The 24,742-nt window shown below is 58.7% G+C and overlaps 7 protein-coding genes and 1 long non-coding RNA gene across 11 annotated transcripts in view; 5 read left to right on the top strand and 3 right to left on the bottom strand.

The window, feature by feature from the left end:
• The window catches only part of LOC109532568 (protein-methionine sulfoxide oxidase mical3a-like), a gene marked incomplete at its 5' end in the record, with an annotated part of 31,510 nt that extends 29,243 nt beyond the window's left edge, over positions 1-2,267 (top strand). The window contains 5 exons of the mRNA XM_019897449.1: positions 3-20; positions 543-639; positions 745-844; positions 913-986; positions 1,634-2,267. Of these exons, the coding sequence (XP_019753008.1) occupies positions 3-20; positions 543-639; positions 745-844; positions 913-986; positions 1,634-1,806 (462 nt within the window). The remainder of the gene's footprint in view (positions 1-2; positions 21-542; positions 640-744; positions 845-912; positions 987-1,633) is intronic.
• Positions 2,268-2,280: 13 nt separating this feature from the next.
• On the bottom strand, positions 2,281-6,643 carry lta4h (leukotriene A4 hydrolase). The gene is made up of 19 exons (XM_019897623.1): positions 6,436-6,643; positions 5,731-5,861; positions 5,551-5,671; positions 5,314-5,382; positions 5,109-5,213; positions 4,586-4,638; positions 4,443-4,515; positions 4,235-4,375; positions 4,135-4,158; positions 3,996-4,066; positions 3,806-3,917; positions 3,595-3,739; positions 3,399-3,502; positions 3,254-3,324; positions 3,106-3,160; positions 2,926-3,021; positions 2,740-2,822; positions 2,559-2,663; positions 2,281-2,486 (listed from the first exon to the last, which is right to left on the bottom strand). Exons 1-19 carry the CDS (start codon positions 6,583-6,585, stop codon positions 2,360-2,362), a joined length of 1,836 nt encoding a protein of 611 aa, XP_019753182.1. The 5' UTR covers positions 6,586-6,643; the 3' UTR covers positions 2,281-2,359.
• On the bottom strand, positions 4,773-15,977 carry gcc1 (GRIP and coiled-coil domain containing 1). Of its 3 annotated transcripts, none has more exons than XM_019897618.1 (4): positions 14,572-15,538; positions 14,077-14,509; positions 13,008-13,824; positions 4,773-4,786 (listed from the first exon to the last, which is right to left on the bottom strand). In XM_019897618.1, the coding sequence occupies exons 1-3, from the start codon at positions 15,450-15,452 to the stop codon at positions 13,009-13,011; spliced, it is 2,130 nt and encodes a 709-aa protein (XP_019753177.1). In that variant the 5' UTR covers positions 15,453-15,538; the 3' UTR covers positions 4,773-4,786; position 13,008. The 3 variants fall into 3 exon arrangements, with proteins under 3 accessions (XP_019753177.1, XP_019753176.1, XP_019753179.1); XM_019897617.1 differs by lacking the exon at positions 4,773-4,786 and adding an exon at positions 15,851-15,977 and having other exon boundaries at positions 12,855-13,824; positions 14,572-15,504; XM_019897620.1 differs by lacking the exon at positions 4,773-4,786 and having other exon boundaries at positions 12,856-13,824; positions 14,077-14,469; positions 14,553-15,538.
• Positions 6,828-12,810, top strand: dennd6b (DENN/MADD domain containing 6B). Of its 2 annotated transcripts, none has more exons than XM_019897622.1 (20): positions 6,828-7,248; positions 7,756-7,794; positions 7,878-7,920; positions 8,321-8,430; positions 8,524-8,604; positions 9,041-9,145; positions 9,237-9,320; positions 9,393-9,452; positions 9,882-9,964; positions 10,050-10,172; positions 10,250-10,345; positions 10,414-10,511; positions 10,606-10,671; positions 10,756-10,820; positions 10,908-10,997; positions 11,082-11,135; positions 11,197-11,306; positions 11,367-11,469; positions 11,546-11,620; positions 12,668-12,810. In XM_019897622.1, exons 1-20 carry the CDS (start codon positions 6,958-6,960, stop codon positions 12,788-12,790), a joined length of 1,899 nt encoding a protein of 632 aa, XP_019753181.1. In that variant the 5' UTR covers positions 6,828-6,957; the 3' UTR covers positions 12,791-12,810. The 2 variants fall into 2 exon arrangements, with proteins under 2 accessions (XP_019753181.1, XP_019753180.1); XM_019897621.1 differs by having other exon boundaries at positions 9,041-9,148; positions 9,240-9,320.
• A 236-nt stretch (positions 15,978-16,213) lies between the features above and the next one.
• LOC109532667 (ADP-ribosylation factor 4) lies at positions 16,214-18,043 on the top strand. Its single transcript, XM_019897629.1, has 6 exons — positions 16,214-16,434; positions 16,720-16,800; positions 17,050-17,159; positions 17,476-17,547; positions 17,624-17,749; positions 17,823-18,043. Exons 1-6 carry the CDS (start codon positions 16,368-16,370, stop codon positions 17,907-17,909), a joined length of 543 nt encoding a protein of 180 aa, XP_019753188.1. The 5' UTR covers positions 16,214-16,367; the 3' UTR covers positions 17,910-18,043.
• Positions 18,044-18,290: 247 nt separating this feature from the next.
• lamtor4 (late endosomal/lysosomal adaptor, MAPK and MTOR activator 4) lies at positions 18,291-19,559 on the bottom strand. Its single transcript, XM_019897631.1, has 4 exons — positions 19,448-19,559; positions 19,261-19,344; positions 18,522-18,639; positions 18,291-18,441 (listed from the first exon to the last, which is right to left on the bottom strand). Exons 1-4 carry the CDS (start codon positions 19,448-19,450, stop codon positions 18,344-18,346), a joined length of 303 nt encoding a protein of 100 aa, XP_019753190.1. The 5' UTR covers positions 19,451-19,559; the 3' UTR covers positions 18,291-18,343.
• Positions 19,560-20,383: 824 nt separating this feature from the next.
• atp6v1f (ATPase H+ transporting V1 subunit F) lies at positions 20,384-21,980 on the top strand. Its single transcript, XM_019897630.1, has 2 exons — positions 20,384-20,643; positions 21,776-21,980. The coding sequence occupies exons 1-2, from the start codon at positions 20,423-20,425 to the stop codon at positions 21,975-21,977; spliced, it is 423 nt and encodes a 140-aa protein (XP_019753189.1). The 5' UTR covers positions 20,384-20,422; the 3' UTR covers positions 21,978-21,980.
• Positions 21,981-23,217: 1,237 nt separating this feature from the next.
• LOC109532670 (uncharacterized) lies at positions 23,218-24,523 on the top strand. The gene is made up of 2 exons (XR_002171424.1): positions 23,218-23,610; positions 24,208-24,523. It is a non-coding gene; the product is annotated as an uncharacterized LOC109532670 (long non-coding RNA).
• The last annotated feature ends 219 nt before the right edge of the window (positions 24,524-24,742 follow it).

The following is a 24,742-nucleotide window of genomic DNA, read 5'->3' as shown; positions in this document are numbered from 1 at the left end:
AGAGGCTGCACCGAGCTCAGGTGAGTCCCGCGACTCGCCGCCACCTCGCCTGCGCCGGCTCCGGAACGCGTCGGGCCGCGCTCGCGCCGAAGCGGACGGCGAGGGCCGACGGCGCCTTCCCTCCTTGTCCTTTGTTGGGCGGTCGTCGTGGGCCGAGGGAAGAATTGGAAGCCATCCGACCGTCGCGTCCTCCCGGGTGGTCTCGTTCGGATAGCATCGGAAAGGAAAACTCCTTTGGCGAGAACCGGGACCGGACGAGGCCCGGCCGCCGCAAGAGCAACGTCCCTCGCGATGCGTGAATGGAGCCCTCAAAACAATTTTACTTTTTTGAAAAATCCCTTTTGTGGCCAACGCGGTCGCTGCCTTGGCACTCATTGGCGACCGCCCGCCTCTCCCGAATCACCGCGAAGGGATTTACCGGGAATATTTTCGGAAGCGTCGAGGTCTGCGGCGTGAGCGGGCAGACAACGTCTCGCGATTCGCAAGTAAGGAATGCGTACGAAGCCCGATCACGCCGGGCTTTTTCATTTCCCCCCCGTCAGCTGATCCAGAGGCAACTGCAGCTGGTGGAGGAGGAGCAGCGACGTCTGGAGGCCAGAGGGGTCGCGCTGGAGAGGAGTCTCAGAGGACAACAGCGAGGGAACGGTGAGGGCCCCGATTGCGCCCATGTCCGCGTGGCGCCGTCTGAGCACGACATCAAGGGGGCGCTGTGCTGTGCGTGTGCTGTGCGCGCGTGCGGCGTAGGAGCTTGCGGCGACGAGAGCAACGGCCTCATGCAGCTTTGGTTCGGCTTGGTCCAGCAGAAGAACATCCTGGTTCGGTACGAGTCGGAGCTCATGGTATTGTACGTGAGGCCCGACGTCCGCTCGCCGGGTCGGCGGGGCTTTGACCTCTGACCTTTTGCGGCTTCAGCGCACGAGAGCTGCAGCTGGAAGACCGACAGAGCCGACTCCAGCGGGAGCTTCGAGAGAGCATGACGCTGGACGGTGAGTGGGCCGGGCCCCCGCCTCCCTCCGCTTCACATTCATTTCTTGACGCGGCGCCATTTGCGACGCCGCTCGGCTGCGTCCGACAAACCGATTGCGACTTTTGACTCGTCTTCCCTCCGTCGCGAGGTGAGCAAAAAAAAAACTGCGGCGCGTTGACGGCCTCGGCGTTCAAAAGAAACGCGTCGCAAGGTCTCGGGTGAGATTTGGGGCTCTGTCAAGGCCGGGGGGGGAACAGACAGCAGTGACGCGGCGCAACTCAAACGGTGAGGCGTGCCACAGTTTGGCAGATGTTCTCCGTCATTTCAGAGAATTGTCTGATCGGCTCCCAAAATGATTCCGATCATTTGCGCCACGCTACGGAAAGGGGCCACGTCCTGTCCACGGGCAAGACCCTTCGTCACGGGGCTCGGGTTCAAAAGCGCCGCACCAAGTGAAATTCCCCCGAGACACATTTTGCGCCGCTTCGCTTTTCAAACAACGCAAACGCATTGAAATACGAAATTGACCGAGGGAGAGCGCGACAGCAGCACTCAACGCAAAATGTTGTCCAAACAGTCTTTTTTGAAATGGCAAACCCAAAAGTGAGGCGCGCGTCCTGAGCGAAAATGGATTTGTTGAAGCGCAGCGTGACTTCCTTGCGGCAGACCGGCTGAAGGGCGAGCGGGAGCTGGCGAGGGAGCGCGCCGTCCTGGAGGAGATGCTGGAGGTGGTGGAGCGCAGGAGAGCTTTGGTGCCTCTGCTGGAGGAGCTGCGACTGCAAGGCCGCCGGCAAGACCGAAAGCTGCGGGCCGCCGTGCTCGGACAGGCCCGGGCCTGAGCCGGCGAGCGCTCGGTGCCCGAGCCCGAGGTCGACTTCGGGACGCGCCGGGTGACCGCGAGCGTTGCTCCTTCCTTCTCGAAGAAGAAGAAAAAGTTGCCACACCCCCGATTTTGACCTCCCAACAAGCGAGCGGCGTGCTGAACGGCCCCCAAAGCGCCCATCGGCCGCCTCTTCGCGAGGAGCCGCAACCCGCTTTGCCGGGTGAAAAAGAATCCGGGCTGAATCTGCGTTGTGATCATTGGCTGGTGAGCCGGAACGGCGCCGCCTCAAACGCAAGCGGGCTGGAAAGAGCGCGTCGACGGCTATTGTTGTGAGCCGCTTGATTTTGCGCATTAAAAAGTCTCTCCCTCTCTCGTCGCTTGCCTGTGCAAATCTTTTTGCAACACGTGCAGCGAGTTGCGCATCGCCTCAAGTGGCCCCCCCCCCCCCAAAAAACAGGAACATGCTCCTGGAAATGAAGAAAGCGGCGCATTTCACACAGAAGTGTTTTTTTTATTTTCCCTTCCATGCCGTGATGGTTTTTGGGGCGACGGACGTGCCCGTCCGCGTCCTACTGGTCGGCCGACACCTTCAGGTCTTTGGCGACCAGTCCGGAGGTCACCGGGTGCATGGCGGCGCGGTGAGCCAGGAACACTCGCACGGCTTCCTCTCGGTACTTGTCAAAGCCGAAGACCTCCCTGTCGGAGCAAAGCGCAACGTGGCCGCAAGGCGGGACCCGAGCGCCCGACCCGAAGCGAGCGCCGCGCTACCTGAAGAGGGGGCGTGTGAATTTCATCCTGCCCTGCTCCGTCGCCATTCGCAGCGCCGCGGGGACCGCCTCCTCCCACCGGGACCGAACGCACAGTCGCAGCCACCTGGACGCGGAGCGGAGCGGACCGTCACGGCGAGCCGGCTCGGAAGCGACCGACCGACCGACGGGCGGCCGCCCACCTGAAGCGGACCTCCGAGTTCATGCAGGCGTTGAGATCGTACGCCTCCTGCATCCTCTTCACGTGGCTCAAAGGGAGCGCCTCCTAAAAAGAGCAGCCGGCACCGAAAGCCAAAGCCGAGTCCCGGTCGGTACGGACGCCGCGGTCTCGCCGAGCGCTGGCAAGAGAAGCCCTAAGCCCGCGTTACCTCCTGAAGAAGAAGGGCCAGGAACTCGACCAGCTGGTGGGACGACAACTTGGCCACATCCGAAGCGCCGAAGCCACTCAGGTCTCGCTCCGCGGCCTGGAAAGGGAAGCGCAACGGCCGTGTGAGCGCGGCATCCGAACCAAAGACGTGGCGTGGTGCGGCGCGCCGCCCGAGTCTCGCCTGGATCCATCGGCGACAAAGAGCGATGCAGGCGTCGGCGAGGCTGCTGTCGTAGCTGAAAGGAGAGGCCGCGGCGCGTCGGTCAGTCGCGAGTCGAGGCGAGGGCGGCGCTCGCCTCGCAAAACCCCCCCCAGCCACGGCTCCTCACGCGGGTTTGACGGGCGGCATCCCGGGCGTGAACATCCACGCGTCCCAGTCCACCTCGTTCAGGACGTCCACCTGGGAGGCAAGCGGCAGCGGCGTGTGTCGAGTGCACCTCGCGGCGGAAAGACCAACGGCCCGCCGCGCCTCACCTTGTCTTTGAAATAGGCGAACAGGAAGTCCTTCCACTGCGCCGTGGTGACGCTCCTGTAGGCAAACATCTGGATGTAGGACTTGACGAAGCCCATGAAGACTTCTAAAGGAGACAAGCAAACGGCACAACTCCAGACGTCGGCGAGGACGGCGGCTGGCGCAGGCAGCGGCGGCGGCGGCGAGGCCCCGAGTTACCGGGACCGCCCAGCAGGCTCTCCAGGTGGTAGAGAAGAGCAAAGCCCTTCTCGTACGGGACGGAGGAGAAGGCGTCGTCCGGGTCCACGTCTCGCAGACTCGGGACCAGGTTGGTCAGAGGGTTTTGGGCTCCGAAGGTGCTCACCTGCGCCGCGACGCAAAAGGCGTGAGGACGGCGTCCGCGGCGTCCGAGGGGCGCTCGGCTTCTCACCGAGTCCTGCAGATCCTTCCAGCCGCCCGTGGCCTTGAACTGGCGGAAGGCTTCCCCCTCCAGGCGACCGCCGATCATCCGCTCCAGGTACACCGTGTGACCCTCGTTCAGCCTGCGCGCGCGCAAAACGCAAAAAGGCCTCTGAGATGAGCGGCGTCCGAGCGGGCGGGCGGGCGACGCGGCGCCTTACCAAAAGTGTTCCCAGGTGGCGTTGGTCACCAGGTTCCCCGTCCAGCTGTGCGAGATCTCGTGAGCGATCACCTGACGGGAGGAGGACCGCATCAACGCCTTTCCCCGCGACGCGACGGGGGGACGTGCCATCCACTTACGTTGGACAGGGACTTGTCTCCAGCCTGCGCGCAAGGTCAACGTATCAAAACGCGCCATCGGGTGCGCGCGCCGCACGCGCTCGCTCGCTCGCTCGCTCACCAGCAGTGTGGGCGTGGCAAAGGTCAGGCAAGGATTTTCCATGCCGCCGTAGGGAAACGACGGCGGCAGCACCAGGATGTCGTAGTTCCCCCACACGTAGGGTCCGGCCAGCTCCTCTGCCGTCTTCAACATGGCCTCCGTCTGCCGAGCGTGAGCGCGCCGCGTGAGCCGCAGAGTTGCGCGGGCGGGCGGCGTGCGGGCAACGCACCTCGGAGAACTCAAACGCCGCTCGGTCCACGTACTCCGCCTCGGACCAGACTCTGGAGCGGGGCCCGATCTGCCTGCAAGAAGCGCGCGTCAGCGGCCCGCCGCGCCCGAGCGCCGACCCGGGCGCCGAGCCGCACGTCCTACCTGCTCTCCAGAGCGCCCACGACCAAGGCGATCAGGTAGGACGGCATGGCCACCTGAGCTCACGGGGAAAAAATACACTCCAAAGTCGCAAGAATGCAGCCGGGGCCCGAGACGCTTCGGATTTACGGCGGCAACTTTCTGCGCTCTCACAAATTCCCTTTTCGGGCCCTTCCGTTCCGCAAAGATTGCATCGGACGCGCGCTAAAAGGTTCGGCGACCGCTGATCGATTCGAGCGGGGAAACGCTCCAAATATTGATCGACTGGCAAGGCCGTGCCGACGACACGTTTTGGAAAGAAATTTGCGCGGGCCCGGTGCTTCTTTCCCGACCTGGAAAGGTCAAAGGGCCTCAGTTGACTTCAGGCGGTCGCGGCCGCCCGGCGACAACGGCCGTGAAGGCCGTTTGCGTTGGTTTCAGTGGAAGCAAATGATTTGGGCCACTGTCACGCGGCAAATCGGACGCAAGGCGCCGCTGCGATCACGGCTTGTGCGATAAGAAGCCGAGGAGGAGCGAGAGTCGTTACGTTCTGTCTGAAGCGGTAGATCACGCGATTGGCGTCCTGCGGGTCCACGTCCTGACCGTCGCGCAGGGCGCTCATGGCTGCCACCAAGTCTTTGGGCACTGACACCTGCCAGGGAGACGCACACACACGCCACTGCATGTCTGCATGTCTGTCACTTCATCAGTCTGCTTGTCACTTGTCGGTGGGTGCGGGCATGCGTGCTGACCTGAGCGTAGTACGTGTGTTTGATGGCTGGCGTGTCCTGGCAAGGCAGCATGCTCCTGCAGTGATGAGCCTGTGGGGGGGGGCGCAAGCAAGCCTTTTCATCATAACGCCGGTCCACAAGGCAACCGTGACAAAATGGGAAGCGAGACGACGGTTAAGTCGCAAGAGAGGACGGCAAGAGGGAAGTGAAGCAGCCTGTCGGCACGATGGAGCAAGGCCCAACGGCCCAACGGCTCACCTGGCACTGACTGAAGAGGTACGGCTGCTTCTTTCCCGCCGTCTGCTGGGGCGTCAGCCACTGCAGCGCCGGCGCGGCGGGCGAGGTCTGGTAAGTCACCTCCACGATCACGTGCTGACCTCTGATCACAGCTCAATCGTCAGCGCGTGGCCGATTCCCCCGACGGAGGCGAGGGCTCACCTGGAAAGGTCAAAGGGCAGCGTGATCTCCAGCGGCGTCCCCTTAAAGCTGTGCGGAGGGCCCATCGTAAAGCGGGCCGCTTGCCCGTTGGCGTCCACGGAGACGATCTTCAGGTCTCGGGTGTCCAAAGTCTGCGGCAGATTCCGAAAAACAGGCAAACGGAAACTCCTCGCATTCCCAAAGTTGAAAAGGGTGTCCAAAGTCTGCGGCAGATTCCGAAAAACAGAGGCAAACGGAAACTCCTCTCGCTTCACTTTCGCGACGACTCCTCCTCGCATTCCCAAAGTTAAAATGTGGGGGTCGAGAGTGGGGTAGAGTGGCAGTTGCACCCTCAAAAAAAATCAATCAACATCTAGGCCATTTATTTTTTCTCAATCAATTTCATGTTGACTTATCCAAGTCCTGTCGCTAAAGGAAATGCATTAAAAAAACGAATATAGATTTTTCAAATGCTTCTATGGCATTGTCATTTGATCATAAATCACCAAAATATTTATTCATTATATTTATTACAAATATATTACACATACTTGTAGATTGGGACTATGATTTCAAATGACCACGAGTCTGTTTAAAATGTAATTTCAAGCTTTTGAGCTCGACAAAGTGTTCCCAAACGAGCTCGTGTCAAAGTTCAGGCCAATAAAGTGTTATCTCCTATTCGCTAGCCCGCAGGCTAACAGAGCAGCCGGACGCGACGTTTACCAGCGATGACAAGCGCTCCTCCAGGACCTCCACGGTGAGGGCCACCTTCCCTCGGATCACGCGACTTTCGAAGTCGACGCGCAGGCTCAAGTTGAGGTGGCGGCTCACGCACTTGGCGGCCGAAGCGAACGAGGACGGATCCGTGGACATGCCGGATACTCGTTTGTCCGCCTTCTCGATGGAACTTGAACCCACCGGTAGGCGAGACCGCCTTTTTATAAGCCGGAACGCGGACATCCGCCCGACGGCTTTTCAAACTAAAACAATCCGACGTACCACCGACAACTCCGGCTCGAGGGCGACGTTTCAGTTCTTTTGTTTTGTCTGTCTTCAAACAAACACACGGACCAGCCGAGGACAAAAAACGTCAAAACGCTTCAAACGGTTTATTTTCACAAAAATATCGCGCACCTGTTCAGTTGTAATACTTCAGATTAAGTGAGCATATTTCTTGAAACGTAAAAGGTATTTCGCATGGTCACTGCTAACCATGCTAAAGTAACGAATCCCTATTTTTAATGGATGCTTTTCTTTGCAGGTTCAGCATTCAAATATTCAATCGAAGGCGTCCGCCGCTGTCGCGGTTGTCTCCGGCAGGGGGCGCCCCGTCGCCTCGGACCGCCCGTCTTCGTCTCGCCTCGGGAGTTGGGACCGGTGCGGTGTGGACTCGCTCGCTCGCTCGCTCGCCCGGTCGTCATGAACCCGGCGGACCTGGAAGAAGTGGAGCGGCGCCGTCCGTGGGCCCGCTTCTCGTCGTGGCTCGAGTGCGCGTGTGTGGTCACCTTTGACCTGGAGCTCGGCCAAGCCATCGAGGTTCGGGCAGTTAGCTTAGCATCCTTAGCGTGACTCGTACTCGTCATGCGGAGCCAGTGAGAACCGCGCTTTGGGTCTTTTTGCTCGGCTCAACCCGACTGTATTTGTCGAGCACTTTTAAAAAGCCATCGCTGCATACAAAGCGCTGCACGTGGAGCGACTAACATAGAAAACGCCAAAGCAACAACTCGCTAACAAAGACGCTAGAAAGCACCGAACAGCAAAACCGAGAGCAAATCTGAGTCATGCTGAGTGAAATGCCAAAGAAGACATACATGTGAGTTTTGGGGCGGCTTTTAAAGACGGCCGGCGAGGAGGCTTGCCGAATGTTTATTCAAACATTTCCCGAGGGGGGCAGGGGGGCGTCGTAAAAAGGGAGATCGCTCCCAAAAACGCTCGCCGTGAACTCAATGTGGGCGCTTTCCTTTTGCGACGAACAAACGAAGCCACAAACAGCCGGCGTCATGATTGCTTTTGCCGGTAAAATGACTTTTGTTTTCTTTGCAGCTGGTTTACCCTCCGGATGTGAAGTTGACCGAGAAGGAGGTGAGTCGGCGGCTGCGCACTTGTGCTGGAAGGAAGCCAATCAATGAATTGATTGATTGATTGATTGATGATTTCGCCATCAGAAAAGCAGCCTGTGCTACCTTTCCTTCCCGGACTCGTACTCAGGTAAACGCTGGGCCTCCATTCGAACGGACTTGATGCCAAACGTGACATTGGCATCGGCATTTCCAGGCTGACGCGGGTTCAAACCCGTACCCGCCGCTCTGTCTCTTCTTGCTGTGCGAAGCGGAGGGGGGCGGGGCGGGGACGGGGACGTGTCTGTGGGCGTGTTGGTGAAAAACAAACAACCAATACAAAGAAGATCAAACGAAGCTACTCGCCTTCAATTTGGCAGGATATTTGCAGATTGGGATTATTGTGTAGCTTTGTGACCTTTCGGTGTTCAGAAAATAATCCGTGACCCAGTTTGTTTATTTTTGATGTCCTTGTGTGGTCAGAAGGGCACCGAAATGCATGATGATGATGATGATGATGACGATGATGGAGCTGTCGGTTCGATCCCCAGGATGCATCGGGGACACTCAGTTCAGCTTCAGGATGCGTCAGTCTGTCGGTCGCAGACATTCCCGACCGCGCAACGACCGATACAACAAGGACGCCCCCGCTGCCCTGCAGGTAACCGTCACGAGGTCAAACCAAAGAGAGAAGTCGTCATCACTTGCAAAAAAAAAAAACATCAGACGGTCGGTCCGCTTTGTCCCTCCTTAGAGTGAAGCGTCACACTTCTACGGTTACGTTTACTTCCGACAAGTCAAGGACCCGTCAGTCAAGCGAGGATACTTCCAGAAGGTGAGAGGGCGCCGCACAGTGACTTGAAATGGAAAAAGGAGAGAAGGAAATGTGCGCGTGAGGGCTGAAGCCAAAGGTTGTGGACTTGATGAGATTGTTGAAATGTCCAATGCCAGACTTGAGCTTGGAATACTTGATTTCTGTCAAGAAATGTGGAAGGAGATGTCAAAACCTGCTTTTGGAGCCCTTTTTTGTTTTCCTTGATGTGACGTCCGAGACCCCAAATCGTGATCAATCGACGTTCCGAATGAGACCAACTTTTTCTGGGTGGAGGGCTGTGAAATATTGTCTGATCAATGTCCAAAATCACTCTGGAAAGCGTTTCTTTGTTTGGGAATTGAATTGTGCAAAGAGTGCATTTTGGGAAGGTGTCAAACCGTGGCCGGCCGGCCGGCGGGCGACGCGACTCGATAATGGCGACGTGCCTTTGTTGCAGTCCTTGGTTCTGCTGTCGCGGCTCCCTTTCATTCAGCTCTTCCACTCCGTGCTGCGCATCGTCGCGCCAGACTTTTTCCACAAGTCACAGCCCTGCCGTGTCAAACCGTAGATCACGCACGCACGCACGCACGCACGCACGCACGCGCAGGCGGCGATCGTGACGACGACGACGGTCAGACATTCGTATCTGTGCCGCAGTGTGCAAGCAGATGGACCAGTGGCCTTTCCTCGCCGCCGGACTGACCTTGAACCTCCCGCTCTTGGGTGCGGTGTTACAGGTGAGGCCAGCGCACGGGCTTTTATTTTGGCGCTGCTTCCCGGCCCCCGGCTGAATGTATTTTTGTCCTCAGGTCCAAATTCCGTGCCAGAAGGACAAAGCGGGAAGTCCGGTCAGGGCCTCTCCCAAGGAGGTCAGGCAAACGAATGACATTTGAGATGAGATACTCTTTGCTTGAAAGATTTGAACATTTGACCCAACGATAAGACGGCGTTCAAAGGAGGTTGTCGAAAGCGGCGAAGGCAGTTTGCATCCAAAATAAGCCCAGTTGTCATTATTCTCCAAAAGATTTCAATCCCCGTGCACCGTGCTATTCAAAACTGTTTTTCGAGTCATATTGCCGCGGACCAAAATGAGCAGGGTCTGTCGGGCAAAACGCCCCCCGCCCCATTTCGAACCAGACAAGCGGCCCGTAGCCGTTTTGGCCAGTGAAAAAGTCACGGCGAGCTGTGCGCTTCCGAGCCACGGCCCGGAGGCCGAATTTCGACAGGACGCGGCGGCGCCGTCCCGTCCCGTCCCGTCCCGTCTTCCGTCGTCCGCTCCGAATTGTCTCTGGTTGCAGGCGGCGCTCCCAATCGGGACGCGTGGCGACGCGGCGCCCGGGCCGACCCTGCTGCCTTCCGTCCATGAGCCGGACCTCTTCAGGTCGCTCGGGCTTCCCGTTTCTCGTCCGACCGCTCGGCTCTCGCCGCCGACCTGACCCGCCCGCCGGCCTTTTTGATCTGCGCAGCTGTTTCCGCTCGGTCCTGATCCATCTGCAGTTGTTGTGGGAACTGGCCTTGCTGGGCGAGCCCGTGGTGGTCATGGCGCCGTCTCCGGCCGCCTCCTCGGAAACCGTCTGGGCGCTCGTCAGGTACGCCGCCCCGAGGGCGCGGTCGTCGCGGTCACCCGTGTCACCCGTGTCACCCGTGTCACCTTGCGCGACCTCAGCTGCATCGCCCCGCTCAAGTTCTGCTGCGATTTCCGGCCGTACTTCACCGTCCACGACGGCGAATTCCGAGAGTACACCACCAGGACGCAGGCGCCGTGAGTACGAGCGCCCGGGTGCCCTCGCCCCCCCCCGCGGCTACCCGAGCTCGCGCTGTCCCCCGCAGGCCCAACGTGATCCTGGGCGTGACCAACCCCTTCTTCATCAAGACCTTCCACAACTGGCCTCACGTGCTGCGACTGGGAGAGAACGCGACAATGTCAGGTGACGGCGCCCGCCGGTCCCGTCCCGTCCCGTCCCGTCCGCGCTCTTCGTCCGCGCCGCTCTGAGACGGGCCGCCGTGGCGTTCTCTCGTCAGGTGACGTCCCGAAGCAGCTGAAGATCAAGAAGGTGGCCAAACTCAAGACGCTCGACACCAAACCAGGTGGGTGCGTGCGTGGGCGCGGGGCTTTTTGCGCGCGGGTCTTTCCGCTCGCGTGCGCTGAGTCCCGCTGTGGCGATGGCGCAGGCGTCTTCACGGCCTACAAGAGCTTCCTGCTCAAAGACAAGGTCCTCGTCAAGCGACTGCTGAAGGTAAGAGCGGGCGGCCGGCCGGCCGGCCCGCGGGCCGACCCTCGGCCGCAAAACGAAGCCAGCGGCGCCCCTTCCCTTTGTCGGCAGGGCATTCAGAGGCGGCGGCCTTCCGAGGTGCAGAGCGCCATCTTGAGGAGACACTTTTCGGAGCTGACTCACAGCTTCATCGGCCCGCTGGTAAGACGGCGCCGAACCGCTCCATCGCGTTCCCGTTTTCCCAACGCCGCGCGCTTATGCCGCGCCACCCGGACCTTTGTTCAGGAGCGCTACATGGCCGGCCTGATGCCGCCGAGGAGGTCCGTGACGCCCTGGAAGGTAACCGACGCCGAGCGCGCCGCTCCCGTCTGGCCGCGGCTCATCCGGGACTTTTGCGCAGACGCCCCCGCAAATTCGGCCCTTCGCTCAGGAAGAGTTCATGTCGGCGCTGGAGCGCGACGGCCCTCGGCCGACCTCCGCGGCGCGAGGCGATTGGGCGGGACTGTACAGGTACGGCCGTCGCGCCGCCGCAAGCGGCTTGGGCTCAGACGCCGCTCGTCCCGTCCGCAGGAAGTTCTTCAAGTCCCCCAATTTCGACGGCTGGTACCGCCACCGTCTGCGAGAGATGAGCGGCAAACTGGAGAGCCTCCACCTGGAGGTCATCTGCGAGGCTGTGAGGAGACGGACGGCGTCATCGCCGGACTTTGCGTCCCGCCCCCGCGCTGACAACCGTGTGCCGCGTCCCGCAGGACCTGCTGGGATGGACTCGCGACAAGTCTGAAGTGGAGATTGTCGACTTGGTCGTGAAGCTGCGAGAGAAATTGGTGAGCCCCAGTCATAGAAATGCGTCACCGGCCTCCCTTTTCCAGCTCGGCGGCGGAACCCGAGCGCACCGGTTGCGTATTTGTTGCCATCCTTCAAATTCCGGGCTCAAAATCGGCACTTTTGAAAAGCGGAAACGTCGGCGTATTTGGCGGCTCCCCAAAAGCCATCGCAAAGTAGGAAGCAAAGTCGTCGCTTTGGCGGTGCGGCAAAGCGGCGCAAGGGCGTTCGCGACTCCAACCTCGGGACGCCCGGCGTTTTCGGGTGTCTTGCTCACTGTTAATGAGGACGAGCGTCAAAGTGGGGCCTTGCGCCGGACAGTACCGGGGGCCGAGTCCAGGGCCCGCCACGGCACGGTAGCTAGCGCGCGCTTGTTCCGAGGCCCCGTCAGCCTCTGCGTGAACTGCGGCCGGAAGCGCGACGTGCTCGGCTTGGCGCTTGTTCGGGCCGGTCCGCACGGCGGCGGGCTCGGCGTCGCGCCTCGACAGGAAACGTTTCAATTTCCGCTTCCTCGTCGCGGGTGGCGGAGTCAGAGGTCGTCCACCGGCAACGTACCCCACCCCCCGTGATTGAGAGGAAAGAAACGCCATCTGTGCTGCATGTTGCACAGAGGGCACATTTGACAATGAAGTTGACTTGAACATCTTTTGCTTCCTCCGGCGGCGAGGCAATGCGGAATCGCCAAAGCTCGGAGGCGTATCCGCCGCCCGCCCGCGCGCTCACAAAGTTGCCCGCGTTTTGATCCAAGCGGTCGGACAGAGTCTTAGCGATCCCACGGCGGGCGCAGGTGCAGGCGCAGGCGCAGGAGCCGGCCAACCGCTTGAATGTGATGCCGCCGCATCGCGACGCGTGCTCCAAACAACAAAGATTCAAAAGCCGGCCGGGGTTAGCGTTGGAACCAAGCGGCGCTTTGGAGTCCAAGCCACGCCAACGTGCGCGCGTGCCTGCTCTACTTCTTCCATTCAGAACTTTGCTGCCGTGAATTGGGAGCGCAGGTGTTGCGAGGCGAATAAAGGTTTTCTGATCTTATCTTATCTTATCTTTTGCAGACGAGAGCCGCAAGGCAGCGGCCGCGGCCGACGGCCGACCCGGTCCGGAGGCTGGAATCGCTGATCGGGGCCATCGTCAGCTCGCTGCCCAAAGACCTGCAAGCTGTGCTGCGCGCGCAATGACGCACGCTCGCACACGTCAGGTCAGTGAACGTCGGCGTGCCATTCCAGACATTTTCTTTCTACGAGCCGGTTCCCACCCCTCGCCCCCCCACGAAACGACGTCACCCTTGATTAGTGACAACGGAGCATTTATTGCAACGGTCGGCATCGCGGTCTGGAGTACAAAGAAAAGAACAAGTCGACGGCTTCCTTTGGGAAAGCGAACGGCCGGCCCGACGTCATCTTTTGTGGCCGCTCCACCACGGCGCCCCCTGCTGCCGGAGGACCGACTGTTTCTCCTGCGGACTGAAGTGAAGGATGCTGAGGATGGCGTTGAGCGTCTGCTGCCTGCCGCTGGCGTCGGGCAGCGTCAGGAAGCGGTAGATGACGTTCTTCAGGTACTCCACGTTGGAGCCCTCCCGCTTCTGCTCGCGGCTCAGCTTGTCCAGCTGCGCCCGCAGCGCGCCGCTTTCGTCGTCGTGGCGCTGGGCGCCGGCCGCCAGTTTGCAGTGCAGCCGGCGGACGTCGTCCTCCAGCTGCCGCTTCTGCCGCCTCAGGCCCGCCGTCTCCGCTTCCTTTCGGGCCAGCTGCTCGGCGTACAGGAGCGGCGCGGGCTCGCCGGGCGCGGCCCGCCGCAGGGCTCGTCCCACGCCGTCCGCCCGACGCTCCTCCCCCTCCCCCTCCTCCTCCTCCGCCGTCACTCTCGGCGCGGAGAGGGAGCTGGGGGCGGAGACTCGCAGGAGCTCCACCTCCCGGTCCTTTTCGTCCAGGAGCGCCACGGTCCTCTCCCGCTGTTTGTGCAGCTCGTCTTCCAGACGCATCAGCTCGTCGCGGTGCGTCGCCTGCTTGCGCTCGGCTTCCTGTCGCTGGCGGCGCAGCAGCTCCGCCGCGCGCTGCTGCTGTTGCTGCAGCGCGCGGCGCTGAGCGGCCGCCGCCTTGTCGCTCTCGACGCGCAAGCCGACGTACTTCTCCCGCAGGTCGGCCAACTGCTCGCGGGCCTCCTCCAGCTCGCGGGACGCGGAGCTGCCGTCGGCGTGGCTCTTGTTGGATGCCGCCTGCGCGGAAAGACGCGGGAATACGTTAGCCGGCTTCAGGTCCGCGTACTCGCTTTCCTCGCGTGCCGGTCGAACAAGGATGTTACTTGCGACGTGTCCTCCAAGAGTTGCGGCCTTCTCGAGCGCACGAGTCGGGGCTTTCCTTCAGGCCGTTTTCAGCACGCGTCCGATATTTCGGCGCGACGCCGCACGAGCTTGGCAGTGAAAACGACCGACACGGGAGCGCGTGCGCCTGCGAGGCTTTGCGCGTACCTTGGCCCGTAGCTTGCAGCGCTCCAACTCGTCCTTGAGCTGCCGCAGCTCCTCGTCTCGGGCGGGTTCCGGCTCGCTCGGAGTCCCGGCGGGCGGGTTCCTCTGAGCGGCCAGCAGCAGCAACTTCTTCACCTTCTCCAACTTGTCCTTCAGGGCCGTCGTGTCCAGCAGGGAGTCGTCCGGGCCGGGGTCGTACGCGGACCTGCTCGAGGCCAGCGTTCGATTCTCGGCGTCCAACTGCGCCAGCCGTTCTCGGAGTCTCTGAGCCGCCTGGTGCTCTCGCTGCCTCGCCTTCTCGCAAGAACCCAGAAGGTCCGAGAGCTCAGACACCCGCTGCTCCAGACCGCCCACCCGGAGTTCCGCGGCGTGGGCGCGCGCCTCCTCCTGACACAGCTGCGTGCACACGCGCCCGACGTCATTCTGCTTCCGACGCGCGAGAGGACCTCAGCTTTCGCCGAGAGCAGTCCGAGTCCTACCTTGTGGTTGTGGTTGCGGATCTGGTCCTGGAGGCTCTCCTTGAGCCGGCTCAGCTCCTGCCGCAGAAGCTCCAGCCCGGGATCCGCTTCCTCTCGTTCCTCCTCCGCCGACCGCAGCTTCCGCCTCAGCTGCTCGCGCTCCTCGCCGGCCCGCCTCAAGAGCGCCTCCAACTCAACCTGGCGGTCGGCGGCGTGCGCCGCCGCGAGACGGCCGGCGTTGGCCTCGTGGAGGCGGAGCTCCGCGTCCTGTCGCAGGTCTCGTTCCTGCTGCAGGATCTTCTGCAGCTCTTGCAGCCGCTGCAGCTGGTCGCTTTGTTCGCGCTCGCGCTCGTGCTGCTGCGTGATGACGCGAGCGCGGCTCTCCGCCAGCTGCGTCTGGAGGCCGCGGACCTCGGCCTGCTGCCGCGCACTCGTTGCCGCGAGGCGCTCCTGCAGGTCGTCCACTTCCTGCTTGAGTTGCCGCTTATCGGCCTGGAAGCTGGCCTCCATGCGCGACTTCTCTTGCGTCACGGTGGCCAGGGCGCCGGCGAGCGTGCCCACTTGGGCCTTCAACTGAAGCTCTCGCCCGTCGCGATCGGCCGCTACGGCGCCGACTTCCAACCCGCAAGTACTCGCCCCTTCCGCCGCATCTTCCTCGCTCGCGTCCGCGCCGTCTCCGCGATCCTGAAGGAGGGCGGCCCGCTCGCAGAGTTGCCGGTTCGCATCCGCAAACTGCGACGTGCTCAAGACTTTCAGACTGGCCTCCAGGGCCTCCTTTTCCTTCATCAAACTCTTGTACGCTTGGACCACATCCTTGAAGCGACTCTGGTACTGTGCGAGCTGCTTCTTCTGGGACTCGAGCGTTTCCAAAAGCTCCTTTCTGCTGGGACCTCCCCCGAAACTCATTCCAAACTTCTCCATGACCGGACTTGACCGGATCCGCCTCAGCTATGCCGAAGTCACCGCCGGACTGCTGCGAGGATGAAGGCGGCGTGTGACGAGCATAAGAAGCAGGCTTGTCGCTTTCCAAAGGTGTGGAAGAGAAACGCGTTCGCGGCGTTTTCCGCGTGATCTATCTTCCCGCTACGACCCAGAAGTAGAACTTTTTGGAATATTTGCCGGTCACGTGATACTTAAATGATTGGAATCGTCTCAAAAGATCCGTATTATATTGCTGACCCGGTGCAGATCGCTTACCTTTTCAAACGTGACACATGCTTATAAAATTGTCCGTCTCGTGCGAAATGCGAGTTGAACTCCAATGAGGGACTTTTAAGTTAAACGCGGCCAATCAACACCACCAATTATCTCGCCCTTACCTCAGCAGACATGGGTCGTCTTGCATTTAAACGAGCGATGTTTGAATTCGCGTATTTCATAGCTGAAACCCGAACGCCGCTGTTTCCAAGTCACCGACGGCCGCCATGTCGTCTTGAGCCGGAAGTGAGGGCGATGTCACGCGAATTTCACATTTAGTGCACCTCAAATTTGCTTTTTTGTTCGTTTGTTCTTTTATAACATGTCGTGACCCCAAAAGATGAATGTGACGTTGGGGTCATTTGTGGTGACTGGGCGAGCTTGTTTATAATCGCGTTTTGGAGGCCGCCGAGTGTGTCGACTGCACGTTGAAATAAAGTTTTCCCACTGTCGTGACGTAATTTGTTCCGCGTTGGCCCTGACGTGGCACCGAGGAGGAGGAGGAGGAGGAGGAAGAAGAAGAAGAGAAACAAGAGGTCCGAGCTTCCAGCGAGTTTCGGCCTCCCGGTTGGACCATTCCCCGACGCCGAACGCGAGGAGCGCTCATCTCATCTCGGACGAGAACACCCTCTTGACAAAATGGGGCTGACGATCTCGACGATGTTTGCCAGGCTCTTCGGCAAGAAGCAGATGAGAATCCTGATGGGTGAGACGAGCTCAAGCGAGCTAACTCGCTAGCCGGCGAGCTCTTACGCTTCCGAGCCGGCGCCGCTTGCGCTTGCGCTCCTTTGAATGCGTCTTTTGGGTTTCGGACGTTCTTTTTCTCCCCCCGCCCCGATTCAAACGGGTCGCGGGGGGGCCTCCGTCGCGCCGCGGAACCAGCCGTTGTCGAGTTCGCCGTCACCGTTGTGGAACGCGCCGTTGTTTTGGCGGCTTCGTGTGTCGACCGGAAGCTTCGGCTGACCGCTGTGTGTCTTTTGTTGCGCGACAGTGGGCTTGGACGCAGCTGGCAAAACCACCATTTTGTACAAACTCAAGCTGGGGGAGGTCGTCACCACCATTCCCACCATCGGTAAGCGAGCGAGCCAGCCTGACGTCATCACGGTGGCTGTCTCCACCGTTCAAAAAAGAAGCGGTGTCCGAGTTTGCTTTTGTTTCTGCCCCGTGATTGGCCGGGGGGGGGGGGGGGGGGGGGGGGGGGGGAACGAGTCTTGCCCCTCAGCCTCAGTCAGCGGAGATGGACGCAGGCTTGCCCTTGCTCGCCATCCCGACGAACTGAGGAAAGGCCACTCGGTCACGTCCGGGTTTTGTCCTCTTTCAGGCTTCAACGTGGAGACGGTGGAATACAAGAACATCTGCTTCACCGTTTGGGATGTTGGCGGCCAGGACAAGATTCGACCTCTCTGGAGACACTACTTCCAGAACACGCAGGTTGTACGCACACGTGCGCGCGAAGCTTTTGGGGCCAGATATCAAACGCGTGGCGCATTTCCGATTGTCGCTCCGACCCGTTTCTGACACTGTTGGGACAAATCCCCTCACCGCGCCTTTTTCTCGGCTTCGCGCCGCAGTCCTCGACGTGACGTCGCGAGTTCTTTGTAGCAGCGGCGCCGATTGTTTTGACGTCGTCAACCGCGCGTGGCGATTTTACCGGTCGGGCCCACTCGGAAATCGATCTGCGTCCGCGCGGCCCCCGAGCGAACGCGTGTTTGACGGCCGCGTCCCAACGGGTCCCTTGCGCCGGCAGGGTCTGATCTTCGTGGTGGACAGCAACGACCGAGAGCGAATAGCGGAATCGGCCGAGGAGCTTTCAAAGATGGTGAGCGAGCCGAACGGGCGGGCGGCGCGACGAGATGAGCCGATCTTTGTGAGCGACGCCGCCGTGGTGTGCGCAGGTCCAGGAGGACGACCTGAAGGACGCCGTGCTGCTGGTGTTTGCCAACAAGCAGGATCTTCCCAACGCCATGGCTGCCAGCGAACTCACCAAGAAACTGGGCCTGAACGACATGCGCAGCCGCACCGTACGTATGGCTCGCTCGCCGTCCGCGCGTCGCTTTGAAAGCCGGCCTAACTCTCTTTTCCGCCTGCGCTCAGTGGTACGTGCAGGCCACCTGCGCCACTCAGGGGACGGGGCTCTACGAGGGCCTCGACTGGCTGTCCAACGAGCTCGCCAAGCACTAGACGGCGTCCGGCGAACCCAAAGTGGCGGGAGGGAAGGGAGGCGTGGAATTTCACAGGACTGTTTCTTCTTCTTCTTCTTCTTTTTTTTTTTTAAATTATAAACGTGTCAGCGGGAGGCAACTTCTCAGACTCTCGTCCGTCACTCCTTGCGTTCCTCGCGTTTGTTTTCCTACGCATGTTTTTAGTCCGAGTCGTGTGACGGGACGGTCGGAGAGGAGCGGAGCTCGCAGCCGTCGCGGAGCTCGCAGCCGTCGCGGAGCTCGCAGCCGTCGCGGCCTCGTCATTGTTGTGAAATGCAATAAAGGTGTTTTGGTTTTTTTTCTTTGAGGAGTCGGCTGAGCAAATGGCTTATTTTATTGATCGTCAATCAGGCCCACAGCAAATTGTTGAACCATTTTATTGAAAGGCGACAACACCGTTTTGGCTTTGCGACTCTAAACGCTGATTGGTTCCTGCTGGTTGTGCTGACGTTTGACCACAAAAACCTTCTGACCCGAAGCGGTCACGGTGAAAACGAAATCCTCCAGGATGACTGAAGAGAAGACAAGAGGAGAGGTTAGTCACTCTGGGAGCGAGCGAGCGAGCGAGCGTCAGTGCGTGCGTGCGAGCTACCCGACATGCGTTTGAAGGGCACATCGGCCAATCCCGCCAACCGAAAGCGACTGGCCGTGCGAACCATCTGCATCATCACGCCGGCTGTGTGCTCATCGTTTTCCAGCTCACCTGAAGACTGGAAGATGCAAAATCAATTGACGGGCCAACGTCTTCCTTCCTTGCCTCTCGTCGAGTGAACGTGAACGTTCCTGGAATCTCGTCATGCAATATTGGCGCTGCCACGTCTGTTGCAAATAGCCAGAAATGGCAAAGACGCCGCTCACGACTGGGAACGTTTGCCCTCTTGAGCATCGACTTATCTGGTACGTGAGGGAATCGACGTTTATCACTCCGCAGAAAGACTGAAAGAGTCCCAGCGGCAGGCAGGCAGACATGCAGTCGGTCGCGCTTCAGGCCGGAACCCCGGTGACCACTTAAGGCCGTATCTCACTTAGCGCTTTGCAAATGAATTTTCGGCGGGTTTCATTTAGGATCGCAAGGACGTTCGCCCACACTTTAAAGCAGTTCTTTTTCGCAAAGAAATGTTTCACATATTCAAAATCAAAATTTGAGGGCGACAAGAAAAAGTGTTTGCAACCATTGGCTGGCGATCGTCTTTGCAACATTGAACGAACCCTCCAAAAAAAAAAACACAATCGGGACACAAGTTGCAAACCGTTGCCACTCGGTGAGCTGTGGGCTTTTGACAACTCCCGCGACAAAAAGGGTCAACTCGTCGCTGAACGCGATCACTCACGGCTAAAACGCCGTCCTCGCTGATGACCAGATAGCCGAGCTGGTCCGGGATCCGCTCCAGCCCCGCCGTCACCGCTGCAGTCGTCTGCAACGACCCGGTGGACATTTAAACGAGGTACAGCGACTCACTTTGACATTCAAGTATCGCCATTGAAGGCCGAAAATGGACTTTTCGCCGCTAAACTCACCATCCTTTCTTCCTCTTTTATTTACACTTCACCGCGATGTGATGTCACTTCCGCGTTTTGACACGTGACTGCCCGCGTGCGCTTCGGCGGGCGTCGGCGAGTCTCCCCCGAGCCTCCCGCGCTGCCTTCCAACAAACGCAGGGCTTTCGCAGCAGCAGAAGCGCGAACTCTCAGTCGGTGTCCGTCTCACGAGACATCGAGTGGAGCATCTGATGAGAACGTACTTGATGTATTTCGCCTCCTATATTAATTTCAAAGTATCTACCCGTGTGTGAAAGACAAAAAAAAACGAGCCGTCGTATACTCGTTGTGTGTATTTTGACATGTTTGGGCTGCCGTCGTACGTCGCGGCGCGTACTGTCTGATTTGTATCCACTATTTGATTTTATTTTTGTGCGGCCATTGTACAGGAAAAGGGCTGACGTCGATTGAACTGTCTCTGAGGTTCGGGCGCACATACGGCGATGATAACGTGCGACGATTTGAGCCGTGACAAATTAAAACGCAAACGTCAGAAAATAAGTGGATATATTCTCTTGTGTTTTTCATGAATGAGCTCATAGCCAGACGAAAATATGCTACTCCACATTTAATCGATGACAGGCCAAAGAGTTCAAATGCCTGTCAGAAATGTTGCGTCCTAAGCATATAAGGCATTTTCTGACCCCCCCCAAAAAAAAGCTGTAAAAGCTGCACTGCCTAGATTTAACAGCACACATTGAAGTAATTCCACCACAAGGTGACATAGAAGTGGTAACAAAATCGTTTGAAGTCGTAGCTTCGTGTAATTAAAAAAAAAAACCCAACAAAAACTTCCGGTCTCGAGATTGCACCGGTAACGCGATATTTGGCCCAGGTTTGACACGCGAGTTGAAGGCTCGTGTCAGCTTCCGAGCTGTAGGGGGCGCCCGCGTTACGCTGTGGTGACAAGCGACGGAAGTGGCGGTCAGGCGACCGTCACGTGATCTGCGACTGATGATCGCTCGTCATTTTGACCGTTCGCCTCGTTATTTTTCTCTCCCGAGCTCGGTGTTCGCGATGGCCGGCCGCGGGAAGCTTATCGCCGTGATCGGCGACGAAGACACTTGCACCGGATTCCTCCTCGGCGGCATCGGCGAACTCAACAAGAATCGCAAACCGAATTTCTTGGTGGTGGAGAAGGACACGAGCGTCACGGAGATCGAGGAGACCTTCAAGTAAGCGCCGCATTTAGCGATGGAATAGTCGGTCCTCCTTTTTTGTTGAAATCGTGACGCGCGTTCCATGTGAAACGGAACCAGGCAACTCGGAGGCCTCCTTCGAACTGGCCGAACATTTGCACACGTAGCGGGACACCCGTTCTACTCGTGCATACTTGTGCGTACGTTTCAATGAACGGCTTCTTTTTGTTCGTACGGGTTTAGAAAGGAATGATTTTTCCCTTCGTGCTCAATGTCCACTCTGAAAGGATGTCAAATACCTGGCGCAGGCACTTGATAGAAGGTGGGCTTATTGTTTGAGCGGCCTAAATCCTCCACCCGTCCGTGATCTGAAACGCTTTGTCCACACAAGGGTCGCGGGCCGCCGCAATCGTCTTCGGGCGGTAGGCGGGGGACACCCCGCGCCGGTCGCCAGCCCATCGCGGGGTTTCGAACGATTACTTACCGATTGTCTCCATTTGTTTGGAGCCGACGAGTTTGAAGATGTCGTGGCAGCTGCCCGCGTTTCCACTTTTGCTCTGGAGATGGAGCGACTCCAGTCGAGCTGTCGCCGCTCTAGTTTCCGCTTCCCCGCCACCATTTTTCTCAGTGCTCGGTCTACACCATTCAAATGTATACGGTCACCGAATGCGATCTTGTATCCTTTTCGTGGTCGACTCGTACACTGTCAGCGGTGGCCCGTACGATGGATTGGTTGATTTTTCCCCGGGCTGCTTTAGTTGTCGTTGCGCTTTTCATGATTACTTTAGTGCGGACGGTTTGGCAGGGTTCTAATTGAGCAAATCCAGTAGCCATAAACCAAGTGAATGAGACGGTGATATCGAACCCGTAAGCGTACGCCGCCAGTCACGATTGTGAGATAATGGACTCGGAACGGTCGCTACATACAGCAAAGTTCATTTTCGAGAGGCTCTCACGACTCCGTCGAGGGAAGAGCGCTTTCTGCTGGTTTTGTTGTCTTTGTTTATGATGTGACTTGATCGCCCTCCAACATCCACCTTCCACCTTCTTGGAAATTGACCAAGTGCATGTGCGTTTCCGTTTGTTTTTCTAAAGCCAAACAAGGGAGACGCCGGTGAAGTGTGTCATGGCCTTTTTCTGTTTTTTTTTTTTTTTTTGTGCGTGCCAGGAGCTTCTTGGCCCGCAATGACATTGGCATCATCCTCATCAACCAGTTCATCGCCGAAATGATCCGTCACGCCATCGACGCCCACATGCAGTCCATCCCGGCGGTGCTGGAGATCCCGTCCAAGGAACATCCCTACGACGCTTCCAAGGACTCCATCCTGCGGCGCGCCAAGGGCATGTTCTCGGCCGACGACTTCCGATAAAAAGAGAAACGCTCCAAACTTCGCCTTTGCTTTCTCTGATGCTGGGAGCAAAATGGCGTTTGTCTGTTGGTTGTCGCTTCTCTCAAAGCGAAAAGGTGTCATGTGATTCCCTGTCTTGTGTTTTCCATTCTTTGAAGTCTTATCGAAGTTGTGATCTTTGTCTCGCTTGCGGAAATTCTCTCATTGGTCGAGCCGGTTTCGGTCTCGGGGCATTGAAACGATGGCAGCCGGACTCTCTTTGTCTCCCAAGACCTTTCCCCTGTCATCCGATGGGGCCGCATCCGTTCAAATGCGACGAGGCTCGCTTCGGACCGCGCCGGCCCGAGTCGGCCCGGCCGACCCGCCCTCTCGACAACGGACCGGCGGAATCGCGAAGGGCTTTCCGCCCGGTGACTTAGTGGCAGACGGAGGCCTCTCTGCGAGGCATCTTCGCAACTGTCAATTTGCCTTCCGAAAGGATGACTCCATCGGTGGTTGCGGCAAGCCTCCAACTCTGGCCGCCGCCGCGGTCCTCGGCGAGCCTTCGAGCGCAAACGGATGCGGTCGTCTCGAATGTCCGAGACGGGGCGCGCGAGTCCGCTTGTGACCTGCTCTTTGTCATTTCAACCTGGGAGTGAGTTGTTGTCATGGAAATGACTTGCGTCCCCTGACAGCCGGGGGGGTGGGGGGGGGGTCGCTTTGTCACGGCTGGGGTCGAGCACAGTGGCTATGGTTCCACCGCCGGCTGGAGCCCGCTCTCGGAAAGGGACGTGCAAAGTGGCTGCCATCTTGAAGCGGATGAAACGTTCTGGGGGAGCCTTTGCCTCCTTCTGTTGTTTTGAAACGCTCACGATGCTCACGGTTGAATACTCTAAATTGTCCCCGGGTGCGGGCGTGAGCGCGGATTGTTCTTCGTCCGTGTGTGCCCTGCGATTGGCTGGCAACCGGTTCAGGGTGCCCGAAGACGGCTGGGATAGGCTAGGCTCCGGCACCCCCCGCGACCCTTGTGAGGATGAAGTGGATCCGAAAATGGATGGATGATGCTAACAGTAACGACCAGAAGGCTTCACATCCCCACTCAAGCTATTTCATGGATGCCAGAAAAATCGAGACACAGCCGCAGCTTTTTTTTTGGTTTTATTTTTATCTGTGATAATTGCCGAAAATGGTCTCATCTGTCCAAAATGCTCTCTCAAATTCTCTTGGCTGGTTCTGCCCAGAAGCCACTGTGGCTGCTGCCCCCCCGCACGTGCTGTCCAAATTAATCTTACATACTGTTCTTTCATGTTTCGATGATGTTGCTGATATGAAAATAGTATCATGTTATGTATTTGTTTTGTGCTCCAATAAAAAGGTATTTAAAAAAAAAAAAGCACCTTGTTGACGGGGTGGCCAAGATGGCGGCTCGAAGAGGCGGATATCGCAGGTCTCACAAAACGTCTCGATTGAGAAGGAGATTCAAAAAAAAACCCGAGGATTCTCCACCTCACTTTGACCCGATTTGAAACAACGAACCGCTGACGATGCCGACGTCAGGTCGAAGCTTCCGCTTCAGTCCCGAGCTTTGCTCCGATAGGTGGCGGCGACGCACCTGCGCGCTGCTCGACGCTGTGCGGAATGTTTGTTGTCCCCCGCAGGCGAGGAATCCGCGACGGTACGTATCGTTGCATTTCCGGGGTGGACGTGTTCCTACGGCGTTGGCGTTCGGAAGGTGGCGACCGTTGCTCTTAGCTCCAATTCGCGCTTCGCCTGAAGCCGGCGAAGTTTCTCAAGACGAGTTTGGATTGTTTTGAGCAGTACCGTGGGCGTCATGGATTTTCCAATTGGCGCGTCACCTTTTCACCCCTCCCCGACGCGATGCCTTGTACTGCCATCGACATTACCCCCCCCCCCCGCAGAGCTGCTCATGCGCTCAAAACGAAGACGCTGAATGGAGAAAGAGCAGATCTGAGTCGCGCAACTGATCGCGCCCCCTCGAGTGGCTGCATGTTTGTCACACGAACCCAACTCAAGTTTTTACTCGTGCAAGCGAAGGGGAAAAGTCGAGCGAACTGAATCCGCGCAGAACAGATTTCAATTTGGAATTCTAACACCGAAAGTGAAACAAATCGATCCAGATGAGAGATTTCAGTGAGCAATTTAACAAATGGAGCCAGACGGTCGAGATTCAACTTCATTTCAGCCGTCGCGTTGGGCGTGCATCGCGAACGGCGACGGAACGCGAATGCGAACAAGTTTCCCGTCTTTTCAGCTCGAGGCAATTCAAGAAACACAAGTCGACCGAAAAGGAGCCGGAGGTCGTTCCCCTGAACCGGAGCGACAAATATTGACTCTGTGACCTCCTGCTTCCCTTTGGCCCGGAGCGGAGCGACGACGAGGAGAGGCCACGCGATCGATCGCGCGGCCTCAGACGCCGGCCTATAAAAAGCGGAGGGCCCGCCGCGGTCCAAGTTCAAGTTCTCGAGTGCCGGCGGCGAGATGAAGTGGCTGCTGGTGTTTGCGAGCGTCACGACGTGCGTTTCGGCTCGTCCGTCTCATCGGCTGAGCAGGTGAGAGCCGAGAGAGCCGGGAGGGCCGGGAGGCCTGCTCGACGCGGGACTGACTCGGCCTTTTCTTTTTCACAGAGACGCGGAGGCGCCGCAGCTGCCGAGGCAAAATATGACGCGGTGAGTTCACGTTCTGCCGTCCGCCCGAGTGACTTTGCCGTCTCACCGTTCCCCCCCCCAATCCCTCGTATTTTCTCCGCGATCTTGCAGGTTGGTGTCCTGCGACGACGTCAACCGGAC

This window comes from Hippocampus comes, unplaced genomic scaffold (genome assembly GCF_001891065.2).
Source record: "Hippocampus comes isolate QL1 unplaced genomic scaffold, H_comes_QL1_v1.1 scaffold81, whole genome shotgun sequence".
Classification (NCBI taxonomy): Eukaryota; Metazoa; Chordata; class Actinopteri; order Syngnathiformes; family Syngnathidae; genus Hippocampus; species Hippocampus comes.
Note: the sequence above shows the minus strand (reverse complement) of the source record. Positions and strands in the feature narration are given on the sequence as shown.